This window comes from Triturus cristatus, chromosome 4_1 (assembly GCF_964204655.1).
Source record: "Triturus cristatus chromosome 4_1, aTriCri1.1, whole genome shotgun sequence".
Lineage (NCBI taxonomy): Eukaryota > Metazoa > Chordata > Amphibia > Caudata > Salamandridae > Triturus > Triturus cristatus.
The window spans coordinates 892,354,536-892,380,585 of NC_140585.1; the positions used below are offsets into that span (position 1 = coordinate 892,354,536).

General features: G+C 45.7%; 1 protein-coding gene across 5 annotated transcripts in view; it reads left to right on the forward strand.

The window, feature by feature from the left end:
• The window catches only part of LOC146855745 (NACHT, LRR and PYD domains-containing protein 5-like), a 561,293-nt gene that overhangs the window by 475,904 nt on the left and 59,339 nt on the right, over nt 1-26,050 (forward strand). For all 5 annotated transcript variants that reach the window (XM_085653658.1, XM_085653660.1, XM_085653661.1 and 2 more), the window contains one exon: nt 9,721-9,888. In XM_085653658.1, the coding sequence (XP_085509784.1) occupies nt 9,721-9,888 (168 nt within the window). The remainder of the gene's footprint in view (nt 1-9,720; nt 9,889-26,050) is intronic.

A 26,050-nucleotide genomic window follows, 5' to 3' on the forward strand; every position in this document is an offset into this window, starting at 1 on the left:
AAGAGCTAGAAAAAATGAAAGAAGTGAAGAAAGAAGCAAGCAAACGAGAAAAAGAACACAGAATTAAAGAAAATGATTAAGAAAATGAAAGAAAGAAAGAGAAAAGGGGATAGAAAACAACGAGCAATAATTTCAAGAAAGAGTGAAAAAGAAAGGCTGAGAAAGAAAAAAGATAATAAATGACAAAGAGAAAGAAAAGAGAAAGAGACGGGTAAAACAGAAAGAGAGAAAGATACAAATAAAGTGTTGTATAAGGTACTACTATCTTCCAAATAGTTTGCTTCCATTGATTTAACTACTGACTGAGACTTATCATCATGGGTGCGGCATTTTCATTATGATGTTATTCAAAGAGTGTGCTCTGATGTGAGGCATTTGTTTATTGTTTCTTTATTGTGTCTTATAAAGCTGCATCACAACATTGTTTATTTAAGAAGAATTTAGGATGCATGTAGCTTCTGTGTGGTCACCTTTACCAGCCTTGTATGTGGACTAACAGCTGCTGCTAGGCAGTCTGCAAGCTACTGCTATCCCCAGTGTTTAATTTGTAAAATATTAAGTGCCAGGGCTCTAACCAGGAGGCCACTGCAGCTTGCACCACCCATAGCCCTTGCCATTGCTGCCAAAACAACTGCTAACCATCTCTCTTGCATGTAAATGACACAGTTCAGATTATTTCGGGTCCCCAAAGCTAAAGGAATGGCTAGTGAAGTAGGTGTTGACAATTTTTTTATTGTATTCCTAAACAACCGTTGTTTTGCTCTTCTCTAAATTAGATGAGCAGCGCCACCATGTGGTAGACTGTTCCAAGTATGGTGTTGATAATTAGGTGCTGGTGCCAAGCACTGGAAACTAATTAAGTGCCGGTGCTGAGCACCGGAAAGCACCGGCTCAAATTAAGCACTGGCTATCCCTCGATCAATTTGTTGAAGACATCTGACATAAATTACAAGAAGATTAGAATTTTCTATGTAGAAAGAGGTGGTACAACTTTATCCTTTAAGGTCTTCACTTCCAGATGATACAGCAGTATATTACAGGCCTATGTTGTACTACTTGAAGTGGAAACGTCAGTCTTTACCTATACAACCAAAGTGTAATCCAGCAAAGCAAGGAAGTGTTCTTAAAAAATAGCTACAAATAAAGCAGTAGAACCACATAGAAAAGAAATATAAACCACCACCACTAGACTCAGTCTAAATTAAAGTGTCTTCCGGTGAATTTAGTCACAATAAAAATCACATTACCTTGAATGCCCATTGTTTGTAACGGCTAACAGTGCAGCAAAGAAAACAGGGTTTTCTCTAAAATGGGTGGCCGCTTTAAAGGGAACATTTTAGTGGACTCATGAATTACAGCTACAGTCAGAAATAGGTTGTTTAATTCACAAACAAGAACAAACATTTAGCCGAATATGGAACTTGCAATTCTTAAATTAATTTGTAAAAATGTAGATGATCCACATGACGACTCTCCAAGATGTCCTTCAATTACATTAGAAGGATGACTTTACGGCTACGACTGAATTCAAAGAAGCAGTTTTATATGCTAATACATTCATATCAAGGGGCCGATTAGGATGGCAGGCGGACTTTAGTATGCCCGCCAGCCTAGTGGTGCTTGGACGGGCCGCCAGTGGTGCGGCGGTCCCGCACCTGCAATTAGGATGCCACCGCCACCGTGGCATCCTCCATTCCAGCATTGTGGCAGGCGGTGCTCACAGCACCGCCCGCCACAATGCTGGGAATGCACTGTGTGCATTGTCATGCACAAGGTGACAGGCACCGCGAGGTGCCTGCCACCATGTCCATGACAATGCAGGGGGGTACCATAGGTACCCCACATGTGCACCCCCCAATACCCTGGGGACCCGCAACGGGCCCCCGAAAGCAGACTCCGCATGGCTTTCCATTGCGGGGTCTCCGCCATGGAAAGCCATGCTCCGCTGCCTATGCTAATATGGATGGCGGTGTCTAGACCGTTTATGTATAGTGTGAACAAAAAGGGAGCTAATATGCAATTCTGTCTGACCCCACTGGAACACGGAAAGGATTCTGTTGTATTCCCCACCTGGCTATATCTGACCACTGCTGTGGTGTGCGAATGCAAGGATTTTAAAATGTTAATGAGCCCTGGGTCCACACCAAGCCCACCCATGATCGCCCACAATTTCCCTCGATTGACTCTGTCGAAGGCCGCGGTCAGGTCCATAAATGCCAGATACATTGTTCCTTGCTTAACTATTGTATATTTGGCTGAGATCAGATACAGATTGAGACATTGGTCGGTGGTGGATTTTCCAGGTCTAAAACCAAATTGTAGATCGCTTATAACCCGTTGCTCATCTGCCCAATCAATCAGTCGGTTTAAAACCACCCGTCCTAACACCATCTCTGACACATCAATGAGGGAGATCGGGCGATAAGACTGCGGGCTGTTCCTATTGCCTTTTTAAAAAATGTGGACAATTGTAGCAGTGGTCCAGGATACTGGCATTACCGTGTCCACCGCTGCATTTACAACCCTGGTCAAGATTGGTGCCCCAAGATCTACTTTGAACCCTGTCCATTTGGGTTAGCATTGTAAAAATTAATAAGAAGTAACCTGTAACATTTTTTCAACCTCTGCGCAGCTTCCGAGCCCCATGCTAGGTCCAACCATCTTCTCTGTAATGTAAGATCTACATAAATAACCAACCCTCCCCTAGCCCTACCTGACGAGGCCTTTTGTGCTGGTCAAAAGAAGGTTTTATATCCTTCTAGAAAGAGGTTGTTATTAACTGGTTCCCGGGTTTCTTGTAGGCAAATTATCTGAAACTCCCATATATAGAGCAACCATTGCTGGTCCTTAAATTTAGAAGACAAGCCTGCTATATTCCAGGAGACTATTTTTATTTTATTTCCCAGTTAGCCTCTCTCTATTAACAGTCGCCTGAGGGTTTTGCGGCCTATCAATTGGCTTACTTGTATCCTTAATCTCAGGGTCATTTGCCACCTGGGGATTACAATTGTCTTGATCTTCATCTGTTCCCAGGCTTGGCTCTCCACCCCTCCATCTATGATCTATGCTAAGCACCCCCTTATTAAAAGCGCGATCTGCTTCCTCCGCCCGAATTAGTCAGTCAATATCGTCCAGATCTCTAAGTGGTGCAAAGGTGTTACTTATCGGCACTGTATTAGCCTGCCGCGGCTCACCCTCCTGTCGGCCCACATGTCCATAAGGCATATTCGGATTAACCGAATATCTATAAAAATAACCCAGCGGAAGTATTTTAATGCTTGAGTCCGCATTATGTAAATAAGGCCTTCTACTCTGGGCAAGGGTCTTACGCACGAGTTCGGGGAACCTAAGTGTCACAATCACGCAGTCCCCTGAAAAAGCTTTTCTTGTACCACCGACCCAAGATACTCTTTTGCCATTAGGAAATGTCTATGGTCTTTAATGTTGAACCCCACATTTCTGCACATCCAGTGCGCCACCTTCTAATCAATTGTGTCGTGGGTTCCTCCCTTTGGTTAGTATAAGCTGGGACGCCTGTTAAAACAGCTGTAAGCGGGCTTGAGGCAGGGGGAAGATCTAAAATAGGTAAACCGGGGGTACTCTGCGCCAGAAGTGAAACAGTCTCTTTTACTTATTGCGACACATTATCTCCCCTTCCTGGTCCGGAGGTATCCAATAACTGTCTTGGGGGATTTCCTAGATTCACTGTCCTAAGCTCCCTTGACCCCCTATTCACGGGACTTGGGTTTGGTCTCATTATGTCAGGACACTCATGTTGGTTACTATCGACCCCCCCACCACATTCCACTAATCCCTTATCATTGACCCCCTTTGCCCTCTGCACCGTCTCATTAATAAGAGATGGGGCTTGCGCATTAATGACTTCTGCTCCCCCCCCAGCAACACAAAAACATCTGCAATCCCCTGCAATGGTTAATGCATTGTCAGAATTCTGGAGAAGCAACAGCCTTTTTTCTATTGCCTCTAGTTTACATAAAAGGGGTCTCAAAAGAGTAGCCATCATAGTCTCCAATCGTGTTTTTGTGCAGCTCCCCCCCTTGTGCGCTTTGCAGGCGGCTCATCAGAGCTTACTGTCAGAGATTTCGATAGGCTTATCACACCATCCCTGGTGGTCTTTTTTGATCGAGTCATAGCCTTGTCGCCAACATATATAGGTTCTGTATTCACCATAGGCAGGCTTGCTATTTCTTCATTCAGTAAAGAAGGGTGATCAGAGTTACAGTCCCCAGGGGGCTTCTGGGCTGGGTTAGCAATATGAATCTGTGCAACCGTGGCCAAACTTGATCCTACTAATGGAAGAGCCGCACTCTCATTATTGCCCTGGGACAAAGTAGCGGTACATGGATTATCCACAGTCTGCAGAGTACCCATGGGGGACTTAGCCATGGCTATGCCTCCCATTGAGGACCGTTTATGTGCTGAGAGGGTATCAAGCGAGAGTCTTTTCTCTGTCAGCTGAATCTGACGAGTCAGTAGTGACTCTGCTCTTATCAAAAAAAGCATCCATGGTCCCAGCAACCCCCCCTCCCACTGATGAACCTGTAGCCTTGCGTTTGCTCATTGTGTGAATAACTGATGGGCACTAGTGAGTGATAACAAATACGCCCCTACCCCCATACAAATCGATACCTTGTGTAATTGCTGAAGTCCTGCCTGGAGCGTGCAATATCGGGGAGGTGGCCCAGCCCGGCCTCTTCCGGGCGTGGATGGGCCCGCCCTTGGCCCAGGCTTTGCCCGGGCAGCGCCCGGGCACGCTCGCGCACATCCCGCACAGCGGGAGAGCCGCGCTATGAGGGCCTTGAACGCCCTCCGATGACGCTGGTTGCCGGCGCCGCACAGGAACTTCTGGGGGATGTAGTTTCCGCCTGGCCGTTCCCCTCACGGCAGTATGGCAGTACAGCTAGTGCCCGTGTCACCGGTCTCCCAGCAAGAAGCAAAGCGAGAGCAGTAAAAAGGTAAGTGTTGGCCGTTCCCCCCCCCATTTACCCTGGGGACCCGCAACGGGCCCGAAAGCAGACTCTGCATGGCTTTCCATTGCGGGGTCTCCGCCATGAAAATCCATGCTCCGCTGCCCATGCTAATATGGATGGCGGTATCTAGCAGACACCGCCAACATATATAGCCCCTTTTCCGCCTGGTCGACCGGCGGAAAACCGGCAGACGGTCTTTCCATCAGCCGGGGTCCCCCCGCCATACTAATATGGTGGGGGAAATGGGCGGGTAAGGATGTAGGGCGGATCACCACCGCCATGCGGGCGGTGGCGATCCCCCCTACATCCTAATAGACCCCCAAGTGTCTAAGGTCTGTAGTTGTAGGAGTACATTGGCAGTTACAATTCGCACCAGGAGTGTTCTCAAAATGTCTGCCAGTCGTGGCAACATATCTGAGATAATGGGCCATTCATTCATACCCATACCAAGACCCTGGCTGATATCAGAAGTCTCAAGTGAATGGGGTACTGGGCTAGTGTTTGAGCCGAAATACAGAAAGAGTTGAAACAGTGGATAAATCACAATATATTAAATGGGAGGCATTTGAAGCCTCCAGTCCCACAATCACAGCAAATTCATCGCATAAAGGTTTGGCAGCACATCACAATTAGTTATAAGCATCAGGGAACAGCAGTCACTAGAGGATGTTGTAAAACATATGAATTACTTATAATTAAAGATGGATCCCCTAGCCTTAAAAGTGTTCCAGAGCCAGATACAGGGCCAATTAATACAAAAAATGGCAGCCTACAGAACAATGTTCACTTAAACAGAGAGGGCACGGTCTTAATCACTGTCGGGTATAGCGCAGGACATTTAGAACTGGTCAATAGAAAAAACATTGTACTTGTGGCACATAATTTTCCAGAATAAGAAAACATACGAGAAGATTAATAAAGCAAACACTTAAGTGTGTTGCATGAGTGGGAACAAAAACAATCAATAGTCATCATATATCCTTCATATGGTGTGTCAAGAACAGATCAGTTTACAACATAGACAAACAAAAATGCAAATATTTTGCGTCCAGACATTGACAGTCACAATCACTGGGGAATGCTCTTTCAATAAGTTGGCATGGGATCTTTGTATAGGTTTATTTCCCGATTCCACTTACTCACCCTGGCACTGAACAAGATTAAAAAATCAAACATCACGTTGATTGATTGCAGCACAATGCACATGATATATTTGGTTCTCGCACCTGTTGAGAATAACGACCAATATTCAATCACAAGCTAACTTTCAAACGGGGGAAATTTACCTCTCTGAACCAAAACTCTTAGCAGCATTGCTCTTGATTTCTTAGAATTCAAATTTTGACAGTTACCTGAATAGAGGCAGGGAAATCCTAAACTAGAAAATGTTGTGATGCTAAATGGGCAAGGGACATTAACTGATGTTCAAATCATAGTTTCCAGGAACATCTAACAGATGAAAGAACTATAGCCTTATACTTAAAGTATTTGCTTGAATATAAACTAAGCTATGCGTGGGTACATTTGTCAGCTATAGCAGCATAAACTGAATCACAGAATAACATAAACCGAGTTTCTCAATTCCTATTAAATAAAATTCTGTTTAAAGTGCTCTTAAAAGAGCCTTTTGAGTGTAAGCATAAATCAAACTTAAAGAATTTAAATCTAAAAACAGCATTTGTGATTGCAATCACGTCATTAAGGAGAGGTAGCAAGTTATAATCTATTTAGGACGCCAACTGGGGTATACACAATATTAAGGCGGTAATGCAAACTAATTCTATTCATAAGTGGTTTCACATTAGTAGTCAATTCCATTACCTGCCTTTTCGTCAGAATCTTTCCAATTCAGCAGAAAAATAAGTGCAGAAATTAGGTATAAGAGCAATGGTTTACTACTTGACGATAATAGAAACAATAGTTATTGCTCAAGCTCCCCACAGTTTAGACTTCAATAGTACAGTGGATTGAGCAGACTATAAAACTGTGTTACAGTTTAGCTAAACCAGATAATGATTCACAAGCAAGGCCGGACTGGCCGTAGCGGGCACACAAAATTGAGCTAAACTAAAGTTTATGGGTAATGTTTCTCTAAATGCTACTTGTACAGTAGCTATGTGGTCTTCAAAACGTACCTTCACAAGTAGGTAAGATAACATAAAAGCATTTGTTTAGCACTAGCCCCTCCTCAGACCCTTGTACGCAGGGTCACAGCACTGCTTTTTAATCCATACACAGCATGTAAATCTGCAAAAGAAACTAGTTACCTGTATCAGTCGATTTTCTGATTTTTAACTGGTATAGGTTGCAGCAGAGCATTGTTTGACCGGACGCGTTTCAGTTGAATGCCTTGTTCACAGGTAAGTCACAACTGCGCATGTCCCAGGTATTTAAATAGTCGTTGTATCACGTAGCTGTGTCTCTTAACACTACAATTCCAATAATGCCATTCATATTGCAGTATAATGCATGTGTTGCCACAATAGTGTCTGTCCATACTGCAATACCTTGCTGTAAAAATCTCACGCACAGGCATTAATTGATGTTCTCTCAATGTAGGGGGATCTTGCACCTTCCATTAGTTCCTCGCTGCCACCCAGAAATCATAAACACGTACAAGTCCAGATCCTACCACGCCGAGGTGTATGCCTTGCATGTTGCCCTTTCTCACTTCCAAAGTATCTATCATATATACATACATGCACATTCACACACAAAAAAGAAGCAGAGAACTCTGAGTAGTTTTCAAGCTTAGGTGGAAAGCACCTCCTGTATAGAGCACCCTCAACACCAGCGAAACTCTAGATCTGCTCACCTCAAATGTCTGCTTTTCTATCAAAGCTTTTAATCATAGGATTAGGACAGTGCCTTCCATGCCGACATAGAAAGGGACAAAGGGACCGATTACGAAAGTCCTGTCACCGACAGCTATGCGGTGGTGGCCCTTCCGCAATCGTACAGCGATTTTCCCTCCGCCACATTATGATGGCAGAGGGAATCGCGCACGGAACCGCCACAGGCAATTGTTGAGATTGCCTGGCAGAGCAGCCTGCGTCTATGAAATGTTGGTGGTGCCTAGCAGGCACCATCCGCCAGATCACGATGCTGCTTCCAGCCAGCCTTTCAGTGGCGGGTAAACTGCAATTTAAAGGCTGGTGGACGTTGGGTTGGGGGCCGGTGTGGGTGCACTGGGGGGGTACCCATGGTACCCCCCTACATTTCACTGCACCAAGTGGCAGGCACCGTATGCCGCCTGCCACGTAGTGCAGTGAAATGCACAACATCTCATTTTAACTTCGCGGCGTGTGCTGCTGACAGCAGCACCCGCCTTAGTGTTAAAATGCAGAATGCGACTGCCATGGTGGCGGTCACATCCTAATTTTGTGTGCGGGACTGCCACATGTATTGCGGCCGGTCCCGGTTCCCAACACGATGGCGGACGGACTCCTGTCCATCACATCGTCTTCGGCCCCAAAGTCTTTTGCCATTTCTACAGCAAAGTCTTTAAGCATAGGACTAGCGCAGTGCTATCCATGCTGAGCTGTAAAACGACAAAAGCCTTTACCACTCCAGGCACAGTATTACAGCTTTGAATTCATAATATATATATATATATATATATATATCTCTCTTAATAGATACGCCTGCCATCAGAAATCTCAGCCGGTAAGATATACATTTAACTTCAGTTAATATGTAACTTGTACCAGCCCAATAACAGTAGACAGCCCCAACATCACTGGTTTATTGTGTACCTCTTGCATATTTTAGTAGCGCTAGGGCATTCAGCTAGGTATGTGTTATCCAACTACCATTACATAAAGAGTGCCTGACATGCTGGCATATTTGAAAATCTCTAGAGTGCATCTCAGCACCATCCTTGCATGTTTAAGTAGCACTGTTTTCAGGCTGGTACACGGAATTATATATTTTTTGTATCCTAGAGCACTTCAACAGCACCTTGATATGATTAGCAATAGCATAGAATATTTGAGCAAGCACATAAAAGATGGAAGACATATGGCACATAATAGCAGCTATTATAATGTCATTTTATTTTCTGGCACAGAACTTTTGATGGGCTATTGACTGGCAAAGGAATTATGATGATCGTTACATCTAATATTATTGTACTGGAATCGTCCTTACAATGGGCTTTTTAAAGTGGGTCCTCTATATTAGATACAAACGCCTTCTTTGCTATTGAGCTCTGTCTTCTATACATCCATTGTTTCTATTAGGCACACAGTTTATGATCGACACTGACAATGTTGCTGTTGTGGAGGAATAATGCTTCTTGATATTGTAAGAGACCTTGAAGTACTGTAAATGTTGTGAGTTTGAGAGAACTCTCTGTAAAATCTACTTTGTTTAGTGCAAAACATTTGGCAAAATGTGTTGTAAAATGTGCAGTAGCTCTCTATTGCTTTCACAATTATCTTTGTCAGTCCGTACACATATTGAGTTTATATGCTTATGCACCATGGGCTAATACCAGGGCATTTTTTATTGCTGGCCTTGGATCCCATTAGTTTATTACTGAAATACCACTTCATGTTTCCTACTGTTGTCTTCATTGGTTGGAAATGTATTCTTAAAAGAGATGAGAACTTAAGTTTGTGTAAAGAGAAACTGTAGAGCATTAGTCATTGTAAAAGGGCCTTTGTTGCCAGTTGTTATTGATAAAAGTGGGATTTATACTAATCTTTCATAAATGTGTTCTCTACAGGCTGGGAACAAATTGTCTAGCAGACTCTGGCACTAAACACATTTTCAAAGGTCTTGAAAACAACAGAAGCCTAAAAATCCTGTATCTGACAGATAACAACATGAGTGACTTGGGCACAGTAAGCATGGCAAAGAGTTTGAGATATAACAAGACACTCATGGAGCTTCAGTAAGTGTTTTTGGTCTCTATTTTGAAACTTGCATGTGAATTATTATCAGATCTTAGTGATGGAATTACATTCTCATGTTCTGAAAAAATGCCAGCTCAATTGTCTTGAACTGTATTTCTCACTTAGGGCCCCATTACGATGGCAGGCGGACACCATAAAGGAAAAACAGGACCGACTGCCATAGGTGCGGCGGTCCCGCTAGGCTAATTAGGATGCACCCGCCATAGTGGCGGGCACATTCTGGTATTTAACCTTGCGGCGGGTGGTGCTGTAAGCAGCACCCTCCGCAATGTTAAATTGGCATGCTGTGCATTGCAATGCACAACGTGACAGGCACCGCGCGGTGCCTGCCACCTTGTGTATGGCAATGAAGGGGGGTACCCCCCACTGCAGCCAACCACCCCCAACCCTCCCCCGGAGGCCCCCAACAGGCCCCCAATGTCATTCACCGCATGCCTTTCCATGGCCTTGGTAAGGCATTCCACCGCAGGCATCATAGTATGTGCCTTTTCCGCACGGCTGGCAATCCGACCGGCGGAAAAGCGGCAGATGGTCTTTTTATCCGCCGCGGTGCCCCTCGCCATACTAATATGGCGGGGGTGACAGAGGAACTTTTGGTGGGCGGATCCGATCCGCCCGAGATCCTAATAGGCTCCTTAGTCCTCCACAACTGCCAGGACGTTTTCACCACCATCTCGAACAATCCCCAGCATTATCACTGCTGTCTCCTAGAGAGATTAGGTCCTTTTCTCCATGATCACCACAGTCTAATACCAACCCCTTTTTAGGTCTCGCCTGGCGCTAGCAGCGCGCATGCGCTGCACTCGCCATGCGAGGGCCTTTTGGAATCAATACAGTTTCGGAAGGGACTTTAAGCCCCGCCCTTGTTTTCAATTGGCACGCGTCATCTTTTATGTTAAACGCTGGCGCGTGATTGAAAATCGGGCTTTTGGGTTACCGCCTTGTCCCCTTTTGGCCCCGCCCACCCAGACTGGCGACCGCCATCATGTTAGACTTTCCCCTCTTTTCATTGTTCTCCCGCCGCTTCCCATTTCCTTTCTTCTTTTTTTTTCTTTTTCCCAGTTCTCCCATCACTCGTGTTCTGCTGTCTTCCGGTTCTTCTTTCCTCTTGTACGTCTCCTACCAACTATGGTACACACATGCTAACAGCCAGAAAATTAATATTTGGGGTGCTGTTTCTGTGTCCATATATTATATTTATATTTACTCATTTGTATTGTGCATCGATTTTTTTATGGGGAGCCAATGCAATTGGCGCAGGAGGGGTGACGAGGGGGTCCGTGCCGGCTTGTTAAGAACAAGATGGGCTGCCGTGTTTTGGACCACTTGTAATTTAGTGGCCAGATCCTCCCTCATCCCGACCAGCAGTGAGTTGCCGTAATCCAGTCGACTGACCAAGAGCGACTGGATAAGAGTCTGTCTGGCCATGAACGGAATCCACGGAAAGATCCTTCTGAGCATTTGCATGGTTCCAAAGCAGGTGCCTGCGATTTTACCTGCTCTTCCATTGATAAGTTGTTATCAATTTTTATGCCCAGGTTCTTGGCCCATCCTCTAGGGGTGGGCGCGTCTCCTAGCTCTGATGAGCACCAATCAGGGGTCCACATCTCCTTCGCTTTACCATATAGAACTATCTCAGTCTTAGAGGAGTTGAGCTGGAGAAAGATCTTCTTCATCCACCTCTCTATGCTGGTCATACAGTGTCTAAATTTAAGTTTGGTGACCGCAGGACTCTTCTCAATAGGGACTATCACCTGGGTGTCATCAGCATAAGATATGGTTTCAAACCCACAATTCCTGATAATTGAGGCTAGGGGGGCCACATATATGTTGAACAAGGTGGGGCTCAAAACTGAGCCCTGTGGAACCCCCTTGTCAACACTCGTGGTTTGAGAAACCAAGGACCCAAGCTGGACACATTGAGTTCTGTCCACCAGGAAGCTCTGGATCCATTTGAAGGCCCCGCCTCTGACACCAATCTCTCGCAACCGGTCCAAAAGGATCTGATGGGAGATGGTGTCAAAGGCAGCCGACAGATTCAACAGCACCAACATGACAGGGATGTCCCTATCCAGGGACATCCTTATAGTGTCCATAACCTCCAACAATGCCGCCTCCGTGCTATATGAGGCACGGAAGCCCAACTGGGAAGTGTCCAGTATGTTATTCTGCTCCAGATAGTGGGAGAGATGCCGGTTGACTAAGGCCTCTATGATTTTTGCGCAACACGGCAGAAGAGAACTAGGTCTAAAATTCTGAAGATCGGTGGGGTCAGCTAGAGCCTTCTTGAGAAGGGTTTTATACGTGGGTTTTTCCACTTACAATGGACAGTGGAAGTTGCAAGCGAGATGTTACAAACATTTGCAAGAGCCTCCGCAAGGACTGGGGATAGTGCTGACATACAGCAGGAGGCACCGGATCTGATGGGGAGCCAGATTTCGCTAGGGTTAGTAGGGAACAAACTTCTTCCCCCGTAACATTGGGGATGAGTTCTAGGCTTGATGGACTCTGACTCTCCAAAATGGGAGCTTTGCCATGAACGCCCTCTTCAGGTCCAAAGGGACGATAAATCACATCGATTTTGTTGGTAAAATGGCTCCCTAGGTTCTCACATAATGCCGGAGTAGGCGGTGGGAGCGGATTATTGGCCCTAGGGTTGGTGAACTCCTTTAAAATAGTAAAGAGTTCCTAAGATGAATTTTTAGCTTCCATGATACGGGAGCCTAAATAAGATCTCCTAGCTAAGTTACAACTACTCAAGTAAGCTCTATGTGCGATTCGATAGAGCGATTCATCCTGTTCCAACTTGGACTTTCTCCATCTTCTCTCTTTGGCCCTACAAGAGGCTTTCTCTCTTCTGAGACTGTCTGAATACCAAGGGGCGGGCGCTGCCCTCACCTGAATCTTTACCCTCTTAAATGGAGCAATAGAGCCTAGGGCTTTAGTTATGGCGGCTTCGAACCTGTCTATAGCAGTATCACCGTCATCGCCCTCCTCGAATATGGGAGAGATAAAGGCCCGACGGAAAGCAGCCGGTGTCACCTTTTTCCAAGGTCTATGGCGGTCCTTATGACTGTGTGGGGGACTGGATAGTTACGTACACACCCACGAGAAGTTGAGAGCTGAGTGATCTGTCCAGCCCATCTTCTGCGGGGGTTCCACCACCACCTCACTGATATTAGTAAAAACAGTGTCCAGCACATGGCCCGCCACGTGAGTGGGACTAGTGATTCTAGGGTAAAGATCAAGAGATTCCATTGCTGCTACCAAACAGGCAGATTCTGTGCTGAGAGAGCCTCCAGGTGATGGTTAAAGTCCCCAACCAGCAAGAACCTGTCCGCTTGGAGCATGTACGGGGCCAGCCTTTCTAACCAAGTAGAGCAAAATTCTCTCGTTACCTCCAGGAGGGTGGTACACTAGGGCACCCGCCCATTCAATGGTTTGGCCCCGCAATACCCTAAATATCAATAACTCTAGATTGGAGGAGGAGACAGTATCTAGGGTTTTAATATGATAAGGGAAGCGTGATGCGATGGCCAGACCTCCACCCCGCTTTCTAGATCTGTCCAACCAAACCACTGAGTAGTCAGCTGGAAATGCTATTGCCAGTGCAGGGGTCGCTTCATTATTCAACCAAGTCTCAGTAAAGAGACATATGTCAAGCCTAGCTTCATCTAGTAAATCCCAAATTTCAGCCACATGTTTTGGAATGGATCTAACATTGACAGGAAGGCACTCCCTGCTTGGAGGTTGATTAACCCTCCTATACAAGGTGCAAGATGCCCGAGTTCCACCAGCCTCTCATTGGAATAAATCAGCCTAGGCAGCGGGGGTCTCTGAGTATAAACGGGCGGCATTCCCTGGCAGCCAGCAGCGTCCGGACGCAGACGAGCGCAGACGGGCTTGCCTTAGGCACGCCAGCGGCACGCCCGCTGCGCGGGGCACTCTGGGAGCCAGCGCTGAGAGCATCTGATAGTCACAGACAGACTTTGTGACACTGGGTGTGGATCTGAGCACAGTACGTGCCCGATCTGATGCGGATCCCTCTTCTGTGCACCGCACAAAGAGGCATTTTTAAGTTGTTCGTTTCTACTTTCTTTCTCCCATATTATTGTTCCCACCATGTTCTTAATGTCGCGTTGTTTCCACAGCGTAAATATTTTCCCTTCTTTGATGTGTTCATTATGATTTTATTTCCACTCCATTGCTCTGTTGCCCCCCCTCCACAGTGAGCTCCGGCAGAGGGCCTGCAGCCCCTCCCTTGGGGGCGAACCCCTGCTTTATTTACAAAATCCCATCTTTTCCAAACAGTCTCTCCCGCGTCTTGTTTAATCTCTGCGCTTTGAGAAGGGGGCAGGTCCAAAAACAACTGTCACCGCTAAGTTATGAACCCCTCATTCAGAGACTCGGGGGGCACACAGAGAGTTAACAGTGACCTCAGCGACTGCGCCTCCCTCGATTACAGCCCGAGCAAGGGGGGTACATCTGTGCCGGGAGCGGTGGTTCTCCCACCAGGGGGTACATCTGTGCGAGGGCTGTTCTCCCAGAAGGAGGGTACATTGGTGCCGGGATCTCTTCTCCCACAAGGGGTGTACCTCTGTGCCCGGAGCTGTTCTTCCAGAAAGGAGTGGGGGTACGTCTGTGCCACGAGCTGTTCCCCAACAAGAAGGGTACCTCTGTCCCGGGAGCTGTTCTCCAACAAAGGGTGGGGGGTGCCTCTGTGCCCGGAGCTGTTTTCCCAGAAAGGAGTGGGGGTACCTCTGTGCCGCGAGCTGTTCCCCAACAAGGAATATGACCAAAGGAACATTGAAATGGCACAAGGAATTCTATTTTAAAGTGGCAGTCGATACACATTCTCTGCACTCTTTATATACTTCATACAATTGATGGTTTCACAGTTTCTGTTTGTGCCTGATTCTCAAAAAAAGAGAAAATATACACGCCAAGGTTTTCAACCTTGTAGGGATATAGACTACTACTTTTTTGAATTCATTAAAGTTAACTAGGATTAAGTCTGACCACAACCCTCATAGCCACACCAATTCGAAAGATGTTCCCTTCCATACCCTCTTTGAAGAAGAGAAACTAAAAGCAAACTTCTAATATTTTCCCGAAAAGGAAGTCGGAGGAGTTTATGAACATCTATTTGTTGGCATTCACAAAATCACATGACATTCCAAGCCTGCAAAATTCACTCTCTATTCTTGCTCATAGTTTTAAGCACACACAAGTCAGTTAAATAATATGAAAGCATATCTGGTCAATTGAAAAAGTGCACTTTTACTCACGGATAAAATCAGGTGCAAGTCTGGCCTATATGCGCAAATACTTTTGAGATTCGGAATGTTTGTAAATGCTGCAAGTTATTCGCTTCCATAATACAGACACTTCTAAAGTAGTATTAGAAGAAGCCTCTTGCCCACCAGGGTACAGTCTTTCTTTAACCTACAAATCGCCCTTCATGCAGTACTTTAACACTCATATCAGTCAGTCAAAGGTCTTTATTTCAGTAGTAAATTCCATAAAACAGGCATATATACATTTATACATATAAATGCAGACATATAACTTACATATATATATGTATAAATATATACATATATATATATGTTCGAGGCATATGAGCTGCAGATTACACACTTGTGCATAGATCGCCATCTAGTGTTGGGCCCGGATGTTTGCAGTTGTTTTTCCTCTTGGAAAGTCTTTGGAAGTCACGAGGTCGGTGACTCCTCCTTTTGATCGTATTGCGCATGGGCTTCGGCTTCATCCTCAGATTGTTTTTTTCCGCCATCGGGCTCGGATGTGATCTTCGCGCTCCGGTTCCGAACAGGTTTCCAGTTCAATCGACGCGCAATCCTCACCCCAATTTGCGGTATTGTTTCGATCGCAATCTCCACACTCGACGCGGCTCTCATCGATCAATACCTTCGGTTCCAGTCGTCGACGCCGGCCTTCGGACCTACCCAAGCTCCGGTCCTGGCTCATGGAAAGGACTCCCTTCAAGAAGTGCCCTCGATGTGGGTCCAAATTCCCCCACACCGATCTCCACGAAGTATGTAATCTCTGCCTCTCCCCTGAACACAAGGCTCGAGACTGCTCGGCGTGCAAGTCCTTCCGGTGCAAGAAAACGATTCGAGACCGAAGAGCAAGAAGGACCATGGCGCACTCGTCGACGGCGATTCCAGATGACCTCTTCGGAGAGGGCGTCGACGCTCCAGAAGAACACCACACCGACGAGGGCCTCGTCAGCGCCTCCGAAGCCGACGATTCAGATGTGGAGGACATCACTCCGGTACAGAGGGTCGTGAGTACCCATTTGCCCCCCCCCCCGCACACCCTCTCCGGCACCGAAAAAGGCTTCGGTCATGCCTTCGCCTCTGGGCCTAGGTAAGACCAAAGACACTGCTTCCCACGACCGCACCTTCGGGACCGGTAAAGAAGCTGATTAAGCCTTCCGGCGGCTCGGGATCGTGCCAGCCCACCGTCGGTGCCGACAAACACTCCTCCGCACCGACACCGAAAAAGAAAATGGCCTCCTCTTCGGCACCAAGCCCCATACCGAAACACTCCGTGCTGAAACCCAGTTCCACCACCTCAGTACCGACTCCCTCTTTGGAACCGACAATGGAACACAAGGCCACCGGCACCGAGATCTCGAAGCCGAAACACATCTCCGCACCGATCAAACAAAAAGCCCTTTCCAAGCCGCATACTTCCAAACAGGACACTAAAGCCAGAAAACTAACGGCCCAACGCCTTCGGCGCCGACGGATAAACCACCTTCAGAAGAACTTTTTACACCGGATCCCTTGCAAAAGACATTGACCAAGGATCCCAAAACCGGACATTTGATGCTCAGCATCAAAAAGAGACAGCTGGAAAAACCTACCTCAGCTCCACACCCAAAGAGGAAGGACTCTGCTACATCACCTTTCAGAATGCCTTCCCTACCTCTTCCACCCCTTCCACCTTCTCCCCCTCCACCTTCTCCACCCCCTCCTCATCATTCCCCAACACCCCCTCCGGATGATCATGATCATGACGATACATATGATGACATAGGGGACGTGCCCCATGATTTACCTACAGGAGACCCCACTCCCACAGGCTCCCCAGACCCATGGGACGACTATAACAACCCAACATCTCTAACGTCCCACAAGATGATCTCTATCCTTTGAGACTATCCCCCCTAGAAGACTCATTGGGGTTCAACCATTTACTCCAGAGGGCGGCACACTATCACGGGGTAGATCTCCATACCGACCCCGTGGAGGAGGATTTCCTCCTCGATACTTTTGACACCACGCATAGGGCCACCTCCATACTGCCCATGCTCAAAGGAGTTGTAAAACATGCGCCAGAGGTCTTTAAAGACCCAGTCAGAGCCAGGGTTATTAACCCGCGCATTGACAAAAAATACAAAGCCACCCCTACAGATCCCTCCTACATCAGAGGGCCAGCACCCCTAGATTCCCTGGTAGTATCCACAGCACGGAAGAGGGCCAACTCCCAGACGTCAGGCGATGCACCACCACCGGACAAAGAGTCAAAACTCTTGGACGCATCCGGCAAGCGCACTGCATCACAAGCTGCCAACATATGGCGTATCGCCAATACACAAGTGTTACTGGCTAGATATGACAGGGCCCATTATGACGAGTTAGAAGCCATAATGCAACACCTCCCTGACAAATACAAAAACAGGGCAAACGAGTTAATTCAGGAGGGTAAAATCATCACTAATACCTCCATCCGTTGTGCCCTAGATGCAGCAGACACCGCCTCCAGGGCCATCAATACTAGCGTCCTCCTCCGCCGCCATTCCTGGCTCAGGATCTCAGGATTTAAACCAAAAGTGCAAGCTTCCATCCTGAACCATCCCTTTGACCAGGAACATCTGTTCGGCCCAAAAGTGGATGAGGCCCTAGAAAAAATGAAAAAAGACACTGACACGGTGAAATCTATGTGAGCCTTACAATCACACCCTCCCAGGCGTTCCTCCTTTCGGAGCACATCCAGAGGCTACTCCCCTGATACCGCTTCCACGTCCTACCCAATCTACCTTCACAAGGGGTTACCAAAGAGGCAGCTACAGGGGCAACAATAATAAAGGCAGAGGCAAAACAAACACCGCCCGCTCTGCCCCCACACCTGCCCAATGACTTCCCTCCACTACCCACAGACCATCCCACTCCGGTCGGGGGCAGACTCCAAAATTTCCTTCATGTCTGGGCTACCATCACCTCAGACAAATGGGTGACACAAATAATTTGGTCAGGCTACTGCCTAGAGCCAATATCTACCCCCCCAAACATTCCACCCAGACAACACCCAATGTCACAGGAACATCTAGCATTACTAAAGCAGGAGGTAATCTCCCTCCTACAAAAAGGGGCGATAGAACACGTTCCTACCAACCAACGAAATCTGGGGGTTTACTTCCTATATTTTCTTATACCAAAAAGGGACGAGACTCTACGGCTTATCCTAGACCTCCGGCCCCTAAATGCATACATACACTCGGACCATTTTCACATGGTAACAATCCAGCACCCCTGCTCTCCCAAAACGACTTCCTGGCCACTTTAGACCTAAACGACGCTTACTTCCACATTCCTGTACACCACGCTCACAGGAAGTTCCTCAGATTCGTAGTTGACAACTAACACTACCAATTCAAGGTACTCCCATTCGGAGTCACAACAGCACCACGGGTATTCACCAAGTGCCTAGCAGCCGTGGCAGCACACCTCAGGAGACAACACATCTATGTATTCCCATACCTAGACAACTGGCTAATAAAAGCCAGCTCATACAACCAGTGTGTACAACACACGCATGCCACTATCCAACTACTTCACCAACTGGGCTTCACGGTAAACCACGAAAAGTCCCATCTCCAACCATCCCACATGAAACAATACCTAGGTGCCACTATAGACACCTCAAAAGTGCTCGCCTACCCCAATCCTTCGAGGACTGCAAGCATTCAGGCTCTACGCGCAAAATTCATAGCACAACACTCCCTTCCAGCTCGGGTGTTCATGCAACTAATAGGGATGATGGCCTCTTGCATCTTCATAGTACCTCACGCAAGACTCCAGATGCGTCCTCTCCAAGAGTGCTTAGCGCACCAATGGAACCAGGCCAAGGGTCAATTAACAGATCTGGTGTTGGTAGACGGTCGCACCCATCGCTCTCTGCAGTGGTGGACCACCAAAAACCTTTCCAAAGGGCGACCGTTCCTGGATCCGGTTCCTCAGATAATACTGACAACGGACGCATCGCTCTCTGGCTGGGGAGCTCACCTGTTACATCACACAATGCAGGGCAGATGGACACCTCAACAAAAGCTACTCCACATCAACCATCTGGAGTTACTAGCAATATTCTTGGCCCTGAAATCCTTCCAGACACAGATTTCAGGCAAGGCAGTCCTAGTTCGCACAGACAACATGACAGCCATGTACTACATTCAAAAACAAGGCGGCACACACTCTCCACAGCTCTCTCAGCGAGCGCAGATTATATGGAGATGGGCCATACCCCAGAAAATCTTTCTCCTGGCCCAACATGTCCCAGGAGTCCAAAACACTATGGCTGATCTACTCAGCAGACAGACACAACAGATCCACGAGTGGGAACTACATCCACAAGTTCTTCACCCATACTTTCAACTGTGGGGGCATCCACAAATAGACCTCTTTGCGACCCACGAAAACGCCAAATGCCCAAGCTTCGCCGCCAGATATCCACACCCATTGTCCAAAGGCAATGCGATTTGGATGAACTGATCAGGCAAATTTGCGTACGCTTTTCCGCCTCTCCCACTCATTCCATTAGTGGTGCACAAACTACAACAACACTCCCTCACTCTCATACTAGTAGATCCAACTTGGGCCAGACAACCGTGGTACACCACACTTCTGGAATTATCTGTAGTACCGCACCAAAAGTTACCTCTCTCTACACCTCCTAACCCAGAACCATGGAGAGATCAGACACCCGGACACAGCTCAGCACAACCTAGCGATCTGGCTCCTGAAATCCTAGAATTCGATTACCTCAACCTTCCCCCTGACTGTATGAACGTCATCAAAGAAGCTAGGCGACCCACCACTAGAGCGTGCTATGCCGCCAAGTGGAAACGTTTTGTTGTCTACTGTCACAACAATACCATCAATCCCCTAGATGTGTCCATTCAACACATCATAGGCTATTTACTACACCTGCAAAGATGCAATCTAGTCTATATGTCTATTACACTGCACCTCACAGCCATAGCAGCTTATCTGCAAAACAGGCAACATCTATCACTTTTTAGAGTACCTGCCATTAAAGCCTTCATGGAGGGCCTTAAAAGGATAATTCCACCCAGACTGCCACCCTCACCTGTGTGGAACCTAAACATCATTCTCACCAGACTAATGGGGCCTCCCTTCGAACCTCTGCACAAATGTGAACTCTTGTAGCCATCACTTCCCTCAGAAGGGTCAGTGAAATACAAGCACTTACCATTCAAGAACCTTTTCTGCAAATGCACCATAGCAAGGTTGTTCTCCGTACCAACCCAAAATTCCTCCCTAAAGTCAGTTCTCCTTTTCACATAAACCAAGCGGTAGAACTACCAGTTTTCTTCTCGCAACCACAAAACGCTGCAGAAAGAGCTCTTCACACACTAGATGTCAAAAGAACCTTACTCTACTACATACAGAGAACACAACCTTTCCGCAAGACCAAACAGCTGTTTGTCTCTTTCTCTCCACCACACAAGGGCAACCCCATCTCCAAGTCGGGAATAGCCAGGTGGATTGTCAAATGCATTCAGATTTGCTACCACAAAGCAAAACAAACGCTTTCCGTTCCCCCTAAAGCCCACTCTACACGCAAAATAGGGGCTTCAATGGCATTTTTAGGGAACATCCCATTAGATGATATCTGCAGAGCAGCTACATGGTTAACACCGAAAACTTTCACTAAACACTATTGTGTAGATGTGCAAACTAAGCAACAAGCTAGTGTGGGCCAGGCTGTACTCAAAACATTATTTCAAACCACTGCAACAGATACGGGTGGTCGCCGCTAAGGGTGGGTACTGCTATATAATCTATGCACAAGTGTGTAATCTGCAGCTCATATGCCTCGAACGGAATATGCTACTTACCAGTATGACTCTGTTCTTGGCATGTAGAGCTGAAGATCTACACACACCCACCCACCTCCTGTCTGTTCCAGTTTATCTTATTTAGATACAACACACATGGGTATCTTCACTGTTTATTACTACGCTCCATCATTTCCCTGCTGGCGAAAAGCAATCTGAGGATGGAGCCGAAGCCCATGCGCAATACGATCCAAAGGAGGAGTCACCGACCTCGTGACTTCCAAAGACTTTCCAAGAGGAAAAACAACTGCAAACATCAGGGCCCAACACCAGATGGCGATCTATGCACAAGTGTGTGGATCTGCAGCTCTACATGCCAAGAACAGATGCATACTGTTAAGTAGCATATTCCATACATATATATATATATCAATTAAGATAAATATATATGCATGTATTGAAAATGCAATAGGTCTCGCCTGTTACTTTCATGTAATGAGGATTACAATAACATAAGGCAAACGAAAGGAGCGAGAGGAGAGCAAATATATGCACATATCACAAATATACACTAAATAATGCAAAGCTAGAATACAATACCATTAGCAAAGCAAATGGCTTTAACTTAATCAAAGGCGCGATTTCTACCAGTACATGCTGTCCAAATAATTAAAATAGGTAAAGTATGTGAAAACCTTATCTGGTGTCCGTAACCCTTTCCCTACGCCACTGACCAAAGGTACAGAATGAAATCTTGTGCTCCAGTTTTTTCTATCTCAAAACCTGCATATTTTATCACTTTTCCCACTCAATATAACAAAGCCCTCAAAACCCTAATGCCAGTGTTCGTTATCAATCACCCAGCAACCTTGGTCCAGTATCAGCCAGGAACTGAATATGTAAATTGCTATAATTTGTTTAGAAATCTAACTCATTTTACCATTGGAGCTGTTTCGTTATTTCTATTAATGTCTCAAAGCATTCTGTATCTTTTTTCATTTTATTTTTGTGTGTGGTAAATTGTTAGTTTTTCTCTTTGTTCACATCAGTTATTCATTCAAGTATTCACTCAGCTATGAATTAGGCATTTTTTGACATATGTTTTCATGTGAGAAGGTGCTAGAATAAAGTTATCTTGTTTGCTGCAATGTTGAATTTGTTAGGAAATGCCAAATAAGAGACTAAAGTGTAGAGACAGATTTCACTTCTGAGCAAGCCCTGTGTTCTTAGAAATGCTGCTTTTTTCCTTCTGAAAGAATATCTTTTCTTGATTTCTTTTCTGCTTCAAGGACTCAGACAAGAGAGAAATTGCTTATTGCAGCAAACCTTACTGAGACCTTCTCTCCTAATTTCCAGACATAAGGTTGAAACTCTTTGACAGTGTAAGGCCTTGACGTTGAAGCACTATGACATTGAGAAACATTAAAAAATGGCTACTGCAGTGGCCTTGATCTGTTGTGGATAAGGAACTTGGGAAAGGAATAAAAAGCTGCCTTTAGGTTGAATAAAACAAAGATCCTTCCAGTGAGCATATTTCTTAACGAGACGGGGAAGTGAAAGTAAAACCAATACTTGAACAGGTTTTTTTTTATCTTTGCTATATAGGCACTCAGAAGGTAAAGATTGCAACTTACTTTTTTATTATACCCCAAAGTGCACTGATCTAGTCCTATTGTGGGTCATATCTGGAGGTCACTTTCATACCTGCTTCGCAACTTTGCCAATTCACTTGTATTGACAGCAGGGCTGAAACGAACATATCAGTTTTACCTTCTGTCAGCAGACAAAGATTATTCCTAAACTCCTTTCATAGCTGCTGGAATGCAGCATTTTGTCCCATTGTGTAGTAATTTAAAAAAATGAAAGTGGGTATGGCCTGGCATTACAGAACAAGGAATACGCAGTATCTTGTACTCTTTTTAACTCTTCCCATTTCGTCACAGGGTGGGGTGTGGTTATTGAATCGTCCTGATTCCACTCCACGACAAAATGGGAAAGAGTGGGGAGATTTTTATGACTGACATTCAGCTTCCTACAGCCTTAGCGGAAGAGTGAAACCCCCGAGGGTAATCTCAATAGCACCGCCAGAAAGAGGAGGAGACTGGGAAGCGTCGTCACCGGGCATCCGAGGCAACACGTGGGCTGTGTGTCATAAGTGCATTGCAGCTACTGAAGGTGCCTGACGGCCTGTCCTTTTGTCTCAGAGCAAGGCAGTCAGGCATACGCTCTGTTAAAAATGTATAACCTCATTTATGGTGATGGCTCTTAACTCATACATTGTACAAACTATTGAGTTTGTTGTGGATAAATGTTTTTCATTTGAAGAATTGATTAAGCGTTGTCATGATTATTTAATGTTTTTTCTCAATTGGATTGTTATATTTCACCTTCAGCAACAGTGCACAGAGGACGAGTCCCATAGACTCTTGATATTATTGTGTTTTCGTATGCATAAATCAGACTGTCATTGCCATCCACTGCAGCATGCTTTGTCAGTATGAGTATTTAATTTAGTAGACTTAATTGGAGTACATAGTTGAAGATTTGACATTTTTGAGAGTGCCTCTCCATTTTTTTGATCTTAACTAAAGGGGCCACAAAGGATATGGGCGGAGCCCCAACGCTCTCGAGCACCAGCCACTGCTGGTCACACCAGACAATTCAGGTACACAGGCTCAAGTTCAGCAATGCCTCATGAGGTAGAATAAGGCACTACTATAGCTATGCCCTCCCATCCGAGGTCCACAACCTGGAAATCGTACACCGCATGCAGTCGGTGTGTCGCACAAGAGATGAGCAGCACGTTCAATGAAGCGGACCAATTTGGATCCCAAAACCAGTGAATCCACTCACCACCAAGACGCTTATGCATGCTGAGGTCCCCATGTTGAAGGAGCCCACACGCCTTTCATGCAGGCAAAACTTCTAGACTCCACACAAGGTAATACGGTCTGTAGGCACTTTTCTGAATCTTCCACCCACGTCGCATTGCCAGTTTAATTCCATCCGGTGATTTGGGCACTTGCAAGGGCACCGCTCTCCAGGTGTCACAGGTAGACGGTGGGAGCCCTTCGTAGGACATCTTCGATGTCCCTGAGATCTCGAAGAGCAGGGGGAAAGTTGACAAGCCCTTGGAGAGAACTCTTCAGAGTGCCACACAGCAGCAGGCAGTTGCCCTCTCAATGGCAGTAATTCTCCTTGTGCACAACAGAGTTCCTCTGGAAGTGTGCACCACGCAGTTCCAGGTTCTCCGGTCCCACGTCCACACAAGCATATCTCACCCTTTGCTGAAGTGTGGCACCAGCAGTTCTACTACAGTTTGTCCTTGAAGTTGGTAGTGGTTCAGAGTGTACCTTTGAACCACAAATGTTTCCCCTAAATTACAGTCCTGTCTGCCAAAGGAATCCAGCCGTTCATTCCAGCTAGCTTCTGACGGGCTCGGAGAGCCCATCCGCCAATCAGAATGCAGCAAGTAATCTCAAGGGCAGACATACATAATTTACTATTTCGACTCCAATATAGCTTAAGCCAAGGAAGGTGCTGGACACTAAACATATATAATTTACTATTCCCACTCCAATCCAGCTTCAGTCAAGGAAGGTGCTGGACACTGAACATACATAAGTTACTATTCCCAATCCAATATAATTCAAATAAGACAAGATACTATACAGTAAACATACATACAGTTACCAATCCAACACTCAAATCAGATGAATACAGAACACTAAAATTAAAAATATAATATTCTCTCTCCAAACATAAATTAACCCATAAGAAATAATAAACATTTTTAAAAATATATTAAATCTCCCTCGACATTATTTAAAAAAAATAAACTATTAATATTTTCCCCATAAATTCATTTATTAAATTGAAACACCACAATTTAAATCAACACTATTCAGCATTATCATTTCTTGAAATAAATAACTCCACACATTTAAGCACAAATTCCAATATATAGCAATTTAAAAAAATTATAACAAACTTTATACACACCTAATTAACCACAAATTTAAATATTTTCATAATTAAAATAAGTTAGATTTTTAAAAATATATATATCAAAGCTCATTTTACAATAATTACCTATTTATTTAATTTCCTAAACATTATTGCATTTTATAAAAAAAAACACATCTATAAATACCAAAATAAAAAATTTAAATAAATATTAATTTTCCACAATAGAAAAATGTATTTGTTTTACAACATAATAAATGAATTAAAATAACAAAATACAGTAAAAATAAAACCTCTGAAAAGTTGATAAAAAATATTAAATATGAATTAGATACAAATCTAAATATCTTTTTATTTGTACTATTTTTTTTAATTTCAATTTTTTTTAAATGTGGAATTTATTTTGTTTTATTAAAAATAGCAACTTATCTCGGCACACAGGGGGAAAACATGGCGGCAGTGTGCTGAGCTGCCGCGGTGCTCCGCTCGTGAGCTCCCGTCCAGCGTTTTTTTTTTGTGTGTGTTGGAAATCTGAGTCGACTACTTGCCTTGGCTCGCTCCCTGATGTCGGGGCACTTTCTCCGGTCCTGAGCGATTTTTGGTATTCGGGGGCTGGTTATTTTTGGTTTTGCTTCCTTGCTTCCCCCGCGCTTGGCATCTACGCCGCCTGTGCGCGCCGCACCTGGATCCATGTGTGTTGACGGGGCGGGACGTGGCTTCCCAGATTCAACGGTCCGTACCTCCTCGCAGCGTTCCTCACAGCCTCGTGTCATTTCTTTCGAGTTGCAGCGGGCTGTCGCAGGCTTGCGGCATTGGAATCTGGCTGCCCTGGAGCTGCAGCGAGGGAGAAAAATCCGCAGCCTCATTCGAGACTTGCGTGGTGTCTCTTCTGGTGTCTTGGCTGGTGCTTGTCCCAGTATTCTGAGTGGAGAGAAGGAAGACAGCTACAAGGCGACAACGCTGGTAGGAGGTTCCGGGGGGGGGGGGGCGGCGTCTCTTTGAATTGTTCTGAACCGGTGGGTCTTGTCGAGGGCTCTGTGGAAGTAAAGGGGACGGTTAGTTTA